Source organism: Nicotiana tabacum, chromosome 19 (genome assembly GCF_000715075.1).
Source record: "Nicotiana tabacum cultivar K326 chromosome 19, ASM71507v2, whole genome shotgun sequence".
Taxonomy (NCBI): domain Eukaryota; kingdom Viridiplantae; phylum Streptophyta; class Magnoliopsida; order Solanales; family Solanaceae; genus Nicotiana; species Nicotiana tabacum.
The window spans coordinates 118,158,376-118,169,234 of record NC_134098.1 but is presented as its reverse complement, the minus strand read 5'-3'; the positions used below and the strand labels follow the sequence as shown (position 1 = coordinate 118,169,234).

The window sequence follows — 10,859 nt, the reverse complement described above, 5'->3', positions numbered from 1 at the left end:
TACCTAGTCTTAGAAATTAGGTATCATCACGACATCCTACGGAGGAAATTTGGGGTCGTGACAGGTCGGGTTTTAAAAACTCAAAAATAAAACTCCGGAACAAGGTCTGCGATCGCATATACGATCGCATAATCGATATGCGGACCGCATATCGGCCGCATAATTGGTGTCCAAAGCTAGCCAAAACTCTGCTTGGGTCTGCGGTTACAATGCAGCCCGCAGACTTGTTCTGCGGTAGCATAATGAACCGCAGAACAGTTCTGCGGTCGCATAGTCGACCGCAGAATGGCATCCAAAATTGCCCCTCTCCTGCCTCACTCTGCGGCCATTATGCGGTTCGCAGAGTGATTCTGCGGTCGCATAATGGACCGTAGAAATGTATTTTTCTGCCAAAAAATTTCCTTTAGCCCTCAGTGCATTGTTCAACCCAAAATGTCTCCCGCAAACTTATTCTGCGGTCGCATAATGAAACGCAAAATAGTTCTGCGGTCGCATAGTCGACCACAGAATGGCATCCAAAATTGCCACTCTCCTGCCTCACTCTGCGGCCATTATGCGGTCCGCAGAGTGATTCTGCGGTCGTACAATGGACCGTAGAAACGCATTTTTTTGTCAAAAATTTTTCTTTATCCCTTAGTGCATTGTTCAACCCAAAAAGTACGAACCGCTATGCGGCCCGCAGACTTGTTCTACGGTCGCATAATGCAACCACAGAGCAGTTTTGTGATCTCATAGTCGACCGCAGAATGGTATCCAAAATTGCCCCTCTCCTGCCTCACTCTGCGACCATTATGCGGTCCGCAGAGTGATTCTGTGGTCGCATAATGGACCGTAGAAACGTATTTTTCTGCCAAAAAATTTCTTTTATCCCTCAGTGCATTGTTCAACCCAAAAGGTTTGAGCCGCTATGCGGCCCACAGACTTGTTCTGCAGTCGCATAGTCGACCGCAGAATGGCATCCAAAATTGCCCCTCTCCTGCTTCACTCTGCGGCCATTATGCGGTCCGTAGAGTGATTCTGCGGTCGCATAATGGACCGTAGAAATGCATTTTTCTGCAAAAAATTTCCTTTATCCCTCAGTGCATTGTTCAACCCAAAAAGTCCGAGCCTTCTAAAATCCTTAAACACGTAAGAACCAATTCGGCACCACGAAATATTATTTTCTTTTGCAAAACTTTTACTGAGTTTTACACTTAAGTACTTCAAAATTTTCCGAGGTGTTACAAACATCCGGCATACTTGGAAACTGATCAAGGTAGGGAATCTCCCTTGAATGAAACGGCACATGGGACTCGTACACTCTTGGTCTAACAGGAGGTGGAGCATGCTCCCTCATCAAATCAAGTTCAGCATTATCTTCCTCCTCATCATCACCCTTGTCAGGGAAGAGTGTGTCATCTTCGGACTCATCAGCATTGTTGTCATAATCACTATTCTCTTCCTGACTTTGCGCATCTGCCAGATCCCGATTAAATATGTCGTCTTCGGACAATTGAGTAAGGACAGGACCTTCAAGTTGCTCGTTTTCACTGCACAACTAATAAAATAATGAGTTTCTCAAATTTATCCAAATATTACATATAAACTTTATCACTTCACTTACAAATCATAATGTGTTGATATCCCATGATGCACATTATCCTGTTGATGATGACTCCCGAATGGACCACCATGATCCAACACACCAAAACTAGGCATATTCTAACTGTATGTTGGTTCATAACTTGTAAAATTTATATCTGGCCGGTACCCCCTGTGGAATATATGAGTATTAATACACATTCATTACATAAAAATAAACATCATAACATAAAGGAAAATTGAAGTTTACCGCTCAGCTTGTGGATTATGTAAACTTGGGGAGAAATTATGTCCTCGCTCTGTATTCGCCCGTGGAGATAAGTTTAGGTCTGGCCAAACTCTTTCACCCAGAACCTGTTCGGATAAAACTGCTACAAAAAAACCACTCGACGATTGAGGGATATCCCTATTTTGCGGAACCTCATTATTGCGAACGTCTTCAACCTTGACGTACATTTCCAATATTTTTATCACAAGAAGTTCCCGGTGTTCATTCGGAGTCCTCAAAAAATCTGTCAGAGTTTCATCGTCTTCGATGTTAAATTCAGCATAACAAGCAACCCCTTGCGGAGTAACTGAATATGGATATCTTTCGGTTACTTTAATATTCACCGAACGTTTGCTCACACTCATTTTTTTTTACATAACAACGATACCAATCTATCGTACTCCATTGTAAGTGACAACTTAACATGACACTGTGGAGAACAAGTATAACGTACTGAGTTATTCTCCACCACAACTTCACCCCCAATATAATGAAACCCTAATTTTTCGCTCTTAGGACATTATGACAAAATGCAAAATAACTTAACGAACAAATATTTTGGAAGACCTGAAGGATCCAGAATGAATTTTTACCTAATTCTGGAGCTCCTTAAATAAGAAAAAAACCAGACCGAGGGTACAATAATTGAAGTATAGCGCATGCATAGTAGGCGCTATATATTTAGTGCATACATAATAAGCGCTATACCCATATGAATTATTGGTGGTCAGTTAAGTGCAGAAGAATTATTGGTGGGGCAGGACATTTTATATATAGCACGGTTATTCACCGCGCTATACCTTAACGGGCAAACGTATCGTTAAGGTATAGCGCGGTGAATAACCGCGCTATATATAAAATGATACACAATTTTTTTTTTTTACCTATTTATATCTTTTGAGTCCAAAAGAGCCACACTTTGGTTCCGGACTCATAATATTTACCTTTGAGATGAATGGATTAATTTGGTTTAAATCTTAAATAAATTTACAAAGAACTTAAGTTCAACGGGTTGAGAGTATAAAAAATATTTACAGAATTATGTCACATTTTGATAACTACAAGTGAATACAGTAACCATTCGACTGTAACAAGTTTTTAAAAATAAAAAACAAAAAAGGAAAAACCAAATCTATTAAGTACATACCGAAAGCGTTTCTCCCCATTCTAGTTCTGTTCTCAAATCACTTCCTTCAGCTCAGTGGCATCCCAAGCTTTTTTGGCGGGAAAACCTTCATAGCTTGTTCATCAAACAAATATATACTTAGATTGAATTTTTGCAAATTGATTGTTGATCAGCTCAACAATGTCGAATATGAAAGTTTGCGCGCTGTTCAGACCTCTGAATTCGAAGGAACTCTCTGAGTTTCGCGATGCTGTCTCTGTTCAAGGCATTACCTCTGAGTCCTTCGTAATCAAGGTTTTGTAGCTCAAAACTCTGTTAATCTTACATCAATTTTGAACTCGTGTATGTATCGCAAAAAGTTGGAATTGTAGTACTAAATTTTCACATTAGCAATTTAGAATGTGGTTTTTGTGATTTAGTTGATTTTGTTCGATCATTATAGGATGAAAAGGAACAGGAATTTGATTTTACGTTCGACAGAGTTTTCTATCAAGGATCTGAACAAGCTGATATATATGAATTTCTAGCTCTGCCTATAGTCCAAGGTACGAATTGAATTTTGTGAGAGTCATTATAAACAAATGAACTAGTTTTAAATCCAGTTACTCTTTTCACTTACAATATTCGTTGTTTGGATGGATTTGAAATTAGGTGCTGTAGATGCAATAAATGGTACGATTATCAATTACGGACAGGTAAATGTTTGATTACAGCCTTTTATGTTAGCATGCTGCGTTTTTATATGTGAATTGGAGATTTTCAGTACAAATACTGCATCTGATTTGTTAAGGGATCAACTGTAGAAGGATAAGAACGAAGACAACACTCAAATCCTAGTGGATAATTGTAGTAATTTGTTAGTGGTTAATATAACTATGCCTCAGTCTCATACAAGTCAAGGTTGGCTATATGAATCTTCCATGGACAACGTTACTCCATTTAAACTCATCTTTTGCCAATATTATGAAAATATAAAATAAAAAGTATAGAAGTTCTGTGTATTTTCTAAATAATTGTTAGTGATTGATATGAGGAGAAAATTCTTCTTTTCTTTTCCGTACTTTCATGTTTTGACTATTCTTTGTTCTTTTGTTTCTTTCTCAGACCGGAGCAGGAAAGACATATAGCATGGAGGTAAAATGATTTTACAACATTCATGATTCTGCGTTTTATGAAAGTATTAGTTCATTGTCAACTCTGTTGGCTTTAGGGACCAAGCATTCTAGATTGTGAAAGCAAGAACAAAGGACTATTGCAGAGGGTAGTGGATGGGCTTTTTATGGCCATAATGAATTCGGAGAAACCAATCAAATACACAATCAAATTATCAATGGTGACAATCTATTAATTCTTGATTCTATTGTTATTGATTTCGACCTTTTATATGGAGAGTGCAATGCGTCTCTCTTAGTCATCAAGGAATAAAAGCTATTTTAAGCAAATTTCTGACTCTTACAGGTAGAGATCTACATGGAGAAAGTAAGGTTTGTGTCACTTATCAGCACTTTTACCTGAGGAGATTTTCTTGATCCGCGTCTATTGCTTTAACCCAATATCTCTTTGTTCATAAGCATGGCTTTAAGTTGTCAATTTCTCTCAGGGATCTGCTTGATTTATCGAAGGACAATATACAGATAAAAGAGAGCAAAGTACACGGAATAATTCTAAGTGGAGCAACAGAAGTAAGATTCATTAACGCCCTCTTGTTGTTCCACGTTTTCCTCAAAATAGCTGTACTGTTTTAGTTTTCAAGCATGTAGTATGCTCAACATAACTTGGTATTTTCAGTTTGGATTTAGCTTGGATTGCCTTCAGCAATCTTGTGCTTTTCCACGTGCAAAAGTTCTAAATATATCCACTTCCTATGGCTGACATGTCGGAAGCCTGATATGGCCTTAGTGCTGAATTCTTTGACTTTCAGAAACAACAAATTTATGAAAGAAAATCTATTTGTCCTTGATTCACAACTCAAAAGCTGTATATCTGTCTCTAAATTTCTTTTATGATCCTTGGAAATTTCTAAAGCCTCCAGAATCTTAATTTTTTTCCAGGTAGCTATATCCGACTCTGCAGAAGCACTACAAAATTTATCTGTAAGGGAAAAGGAGACAATAAATTTCCATATGAGGTGTTTTATATACTTTGCTACTAATATGGCTGTTCATGATGCAGAGTGGGATAGCTAATAGGGCAGTTGGAGAAACACGTATCCTTAGCTCTTTCTGTGCATCTTGTCTTAAGAAAACTCTTCCTTTTACGTCTCTATTCTGTTTATTCTTTGTTAGGAAAATTTAACTATCCTAGAAATGAATATGTCGAGCAGCAGAAGCCATTGCCTTTACATATTTACTGTCCACCAGGAGCTGACAAAGGATAAAAGGTATTATCCCTCAATAGGTTTGATATACTTGAAAGATCTATCCAAAATATTTGAATTTCCAAGCAGGACCAAATTTGGAAAGCTGATACTCGTCGACTTGGCTGGGTCTGAAAAAGTTGATAAGACTGGAGCTGAAGGTAAAATTCTTGAAGAAGCAAAGACCATCAATCAGTCCCTCACAGCACTTGGGAAAGTGATAAATGCTATGACTAGCAGTGCTCCAGGAAAGCCAACTCATATTCCTTATCGTGATTCTAAGCTCACTCGGATCCTACAAGATTCTCTTGTTGGTTTCGCTTCCTAAGCTCCATTTTCACCATACTTCCAAGTTCCAGCCTACATGATGATCATCTACATTGTTTTTCGCAGGGGGGATACTCTCAGACTGCATTACTTTGCTGTTGCTCTCCAAGCCCTTACAATGCTTCAGAGAGCCTCTCCACCCTGCGATTCGGTGCTAGGTATGTAAAATTAGTTTTCTTTAAACTTGTTATCATGGTGTCAAGAAGGGAATAATGAGGGACATAACGCACAAAAGGAGATAGAGGAAATTATGTAAAGACCTCTATTAGCTAGCTCTACACTTAAATGGAATTTAGGGATTTCATTTTAGTATTACTTTCACTAGAGTAACTTTGTTTATTTCCTTTATTGTGATCCCGTAAGGTAAAGGCACATGCTGCCATTGTAGTTTTTATCTTGTTTTCGTGTCCCTCCAATTTACATTCCAGAATATTGCTTTTGCTCTTATTTTTCTTTCATCAATTTGTCCTCATGTTAGTTTACTTTGTATCAGCCAATCATGTCTAGCTAGCAATGTATCTGCATCTAGGAAACTTCATTTGGCATTGACTGGATATGGTACTGTGAATGATCAATGAGTCTAGGTAGTGCAGCATGGATCTGTTAATTATTAATGATGTTTGAACAAGGATTCCACCAAAAATTACAACAATAAATTCTACATATGGTTCTCTTTGTAGAATGCAGAACTTCTTTACTTGTGAAAGGTGTACTTTCACAAAAGCTACAAACAATCGGAAATATTCATATCATAGTGATTATTCAAAACTGAAAATATGTATCTTCTTTCACCAAAAACCCCAAATCTGTTCTCTCTCTCTCTCTCTCTCTCTCTCTCTCTCTCTCTCTCTCTCTCTCTCTCTCTCTCTCTCTCTCTCTCTCTCTCTCTCTCTCTCTCTCTCTCTCATTTGTGGCTTGATCTAGTTTTATCTAAAAAGTAATGCTATTTGGTGCTCGCTGATACTTATAAAATACCTCCAGTATGGCTCTGAGTTCTACTTTCTGTCTTTTCAAGCAGAGCAAAGCATATAAAGGCATCAGTACATGTTAGTTGCAAGGAAGATCTAGACAATAACAAGGAAGCAACCGTCTCAACCAATGGAGATGAGTCCAGGGAGAGGATATTGGCCAAGGTCTGAATTTCTTGATTCATGTAATTTAAGCTATCCTTGGTTACTCTAGTATAAGCTAATATCTTATTTACATAGCTGAGAGTGAGAATGACTGCCGAAGATGTTCAATTGCTTGAGGAATTATTTGTACTGGAGGGGATTTTCTATGATCCCAATTCAGTTGAGGAGATAGAAGCTGCATATGAAGATATTACGTCAAGGACAATCTCATCATTATATAAAACCGTGGTAGAGCTGAGTACAGTTGCGGAGAAGGTAAGAGATCCATGATTTGGAAATTCACTGTGAAATTAATAGGGTTCTATTCAGTTTGATTTCACTGATTTCCTTTTATTTGTGCTGTTATTTAATGAATAAGAAAAAGATTAAAAAAAAACTTAGGGGTAACTGAGCTTTGCCAGAAGTTCTTTTTGGCATTAAAAGCTCCTCTGCATCGGCTTGTTATAAATGCTAGTGTGTTTGCTGGAGTACTTTGGAAGGATATTTCCAGAAAGATTTCTTACTCGGCAAAGGCTTCAATGAGTAGGTTAGGAAGGAGTTCTGCATATATTTTTTGACTTAAACACTTTTTGGTAGAAGATTCTGCGGGATTTTTGAAAAGAATGAACCAACTATACCTAAAGAAGACTGAAAGCCTGAAATTGAGAAAATTAGAGAACTATGTATGATTTCCTTAGTAGTAGTAAAATGACTAAAATCCTTCGCATGTTTTACCTTCCCTTTTTTTTTAATTAAATAAATACGAGCAGAAGATTGATGTTATATAAGTAATAGTTTATGATTCACATACTGTTTTAGAGAACATTATCAATTGGACGAAACTAATGTATGGTAGAACCAGCAAGAAAAATATGTAGGTAAGTATTTTAGAAATATATGATTAGAACTCTATTTAGATCATGGAGACGAGTGACGAGTCAAAACCATCCAAAAGCTTTTCCCACTCAATCGCATTATTCTTTTACGAGGCGAGTTTTCCTAATGACTATAGAGCTTCATTTTGATTGTGCCGTATGAATCATTTTGCAGTTGAAGAGGGAGAATGCCGCTCTTAAGGCCAGCTTGAAAGCTTCAGAAGAGTCTTATCTACATCAACTCGAAAGAAGGCCGCTCTGCTTGATTCTCTGATTGTAATAATGGACCTTCATTTTTAAAGACGGCGTTTAAGACATGAATATATCAAATAGCAATTTTCAGAAACCACTATTGTGTAGTGGCTATTAACTTCCAAAAAGCTACCATATACATAATTACTTCGTATAGCTACTATTCAGTTGTTACGGTAGTGTATTCACATGTATTCGCGCTGCTGTATTCATAAATACAGCAGCAAAAAGCGTCTAAAATCATGGCAGTTCAGCTGTACGCGCATGTATTCACATGTATTCGCGCCATGTATTCATGAATACAATAGTAAAAAATGCTTAAAACCAGGGCAGTCCTGCTGTACGCGTATGTATTCACATGTATTCGCGTTGCTGTATTCATGAATATAACAGTAAAAAGCGCCTAAAATCAGGGCAGTCCAGTTACGTTGTACACGCATGTATTCACATGTATTCGCGCCATGTATTCATGAATACATCAGCAAAAAGCGCCTAAAATCAGGGCAGTCCAGTTGTACGCGCATGTATTCACATGTATTCGTGATGTTGTATTCATGAATACAGTTGTACGCGCATATATTCACATGTATTCGCGCCATATATTCATGAATACAATAACGACAATCCTTTAAAAATAGGTATGTCCGGTTGTCTAAGAGAGGAAAAACATAAATAGCGTATTTCATGGCTTATTTCATGCCTCAATGGTAGTATATACCATAAAATACTTATTTTATTATAAAATATAAAAAGTAGCTATAGAAAATAATATTTTAAAATAATTTTAGTTTATAATAAATAGGGTGTATACATTTGGTACAAGAGATAAAATTTTCTATATCAAATAATCGATATTAGCTAGGTTGTTTGGCGTCTGGTGCTTTTGTTAATCAACCATAAAAGGTAGCAGGTTGTTTGTCTTCATAAAAAAACAAAAAGGTTGTTTGTCTTTTTGTTGGCTTACTGACCAATCACATTATCATCTTCCATCTCGCATTGAACCATGCAAAGTGTTTCTAACGGTAAAACAGCTGTATTATGAAAACTTCTTGTGAAAAAACTCTTACGCAGTAACAAGGTGAATTTCGTTTCAATCAGATTAACTGATTTAGGCATAAAACACTTTTTACATCGATGACCCTAATCTTTGAACGATTAACCCGCTTTGTAAAGACTAAAGAATGATCTATTTGCTTACGTGGTAAATGGTAATTCACTTTATGTTGAGTTGAAAATAGTCTCGTCAAAATATAAATCCGAAGCCAAATATATAGGATCTCTTCCTAAAATGAATTATGAATTAAGGGGAGTCAGAAATTTGGGTGATAGCAAAGAGCTATTTGATCTTCGGTTTAGTTGGACTGATTTCCCCAGCCAAAAAAGACGTGCTTTTGATATTATTTTGCAGAATTTAGGTGGTCCGCTTATATAGAAACCGAAAATCTGAAATGCTTTTTTTATTTTTGGCTTTTGGTTAAAAAATAACTTTTGCAAAAAATCTTCAAATTTTTGAAACAAACACCACCTTAGATTGGTGCACTTTCTTTTTGTGGACATGTAACAGAAGCCTTAAAAGTTTGCTATTCGTGGAAGCAAGTTCCAATTTTGCTTGTAAAAAGGAATTGAAGCGTTTTGGTCCCATTTGCCTTTGCCTTCTGATATTTCTATTTTTCACATTACTCAAATTTGTTTTCAAGCAATATTTTCTTTAAGCCAAAAATGCCCTTATTCTTAATCTTTTTTGAGTTTATCTATATAACAGGACTTTCATTGACTGTGTATTTCACGATCCAAAATCCAACTAGTCGTGATGACATTTAACCCAACCCGCTAGGTAAGCCAGTTAACTACTAATCAATTCCAATAACAATTAATAAAGCAATTAAGTAAAGAAATATCTGAATCTGATACATTCCTCAAGAACTGGTAGTACAAATCATGAGCTTCTAAAAACAGAGTTTACAAAGCTGGTATGAAGTAAATACATCATTTGTTTGAAAATTACATAAACAGAGTTTTATGAATCTAAGGCTAGCATGAACAAGAGACAGCTACAACCGGAACGCAGGTACATCTTCAGATCCAGCTCCCAACGAACACAGCAACATCAGCAACCAACATCAGCAAGCAAGGTGCAGAAGTGTAGTATGAGTACAACCGACCCCATGTACTCAATAAGTAACAAACCTAACCTTAGGTTGAAAGTAGTGACGAGCTTGTACCAAGGTCAAAGTCCAACTCCAATAACCAACAACAGTTCATCACAACATAACGCAAGTAATAAAAGAAGTAACTCAAAGATAAAATGCTCAGCTTAATCATGATTTCTGAAAATAGTTCTGCCTTTCAAGTATATCAGTGAAAACCCAAATCGTTCTCCGAAGTTGCCAAAAATATGAATAAGTTTGAAAACAATAATTTTCCCAAAAATCCTTTCAATAATAAATAAGATGTTTCATTTTCTTTCCAGATAACCAGTGTAAAACAAATACATCACTATGCCCATCTGTCAAATATGTGTGAGAAATCATGAATGATGTGATACCGTACAACATGAGGAAAATACATCTCTATGCTTGTATGTCATGTGTGCATGTCAATGCAATGTATCTCAGAGATGAACTCATGTACTCACACTCTCAGAGTACTCAATCTCACTTTCTCACACATTCCACTCATCATGCCCAATCACTCGGTACTGTATATGGCCAATCCGGCCCAGGGAAGATCCATCCAGGAATATACATATCAACTTATCATCAGTCACTCAGTACTGAGTAGGGCCAATCCAGCCCGTGGAGAAGATCCATCTCCAGGTATATAATGCTTCAGACAAGATCCATGTCCAAGGAAGATCCATCCATCAATAATATCAACCGCGCTCATTGGGGGTGTGTGCAGACTCCGGAGGGGCTCCTTCAGCCCAAGCGCTATAAACCGCACGGGCAACTCACGTGCTGCA

General features: G+C 37.2%; 1 protein-coding gene across 2 annotated transcripts; it reads left to right on the top strand.

Moving 5' to 3' along the window:
- The first annotated feature begins 3,013 nt into the window (after positions 1-3,013).
- On the top strand, positions 3,014-7,991 carry LOC107826020 (kinesin-like protein KIN-1). Of its 2 annotated transcripts, XM_016652954.2 has the most exons (15): positions 3,014-3,269; positions 3,418-3,520; positions 3,627-3,670; positions 4,080-4,109; positions 4,186-4,308; positions 4,434-4,459; positions 4,576-4,657; positions 5,027-5,068; positions 5,148-5,181; positions 5,280-5,355; positions 5,422-5,641; positions 5,725-5,816; positions 6,677-6,791; positions 6,867-7,046; positions 7,821-7,991. In XM_016652954.2, exons 1-15 carry the CDS (start codon positions 3,156-3,158, stop codon positions 7,917-7,919), a joined length of 1,380 nt encoding a protein of 459 aa, XP_016508440.1. In that variant the 5' UTR covers positions 3,014-3,155; the 3' UTR covers positions 7,920-7,991. The 2 variants fall into 2 exon arrangements, with proteins under 2 accessions (XP_016508440.1, XP_016508439.1); XM_016652953.2 differs by having other exon boundaries at positions 5,280-5,641.
- Positions 7,992-10,859: the final 2,868 nt, after the last annotated feature.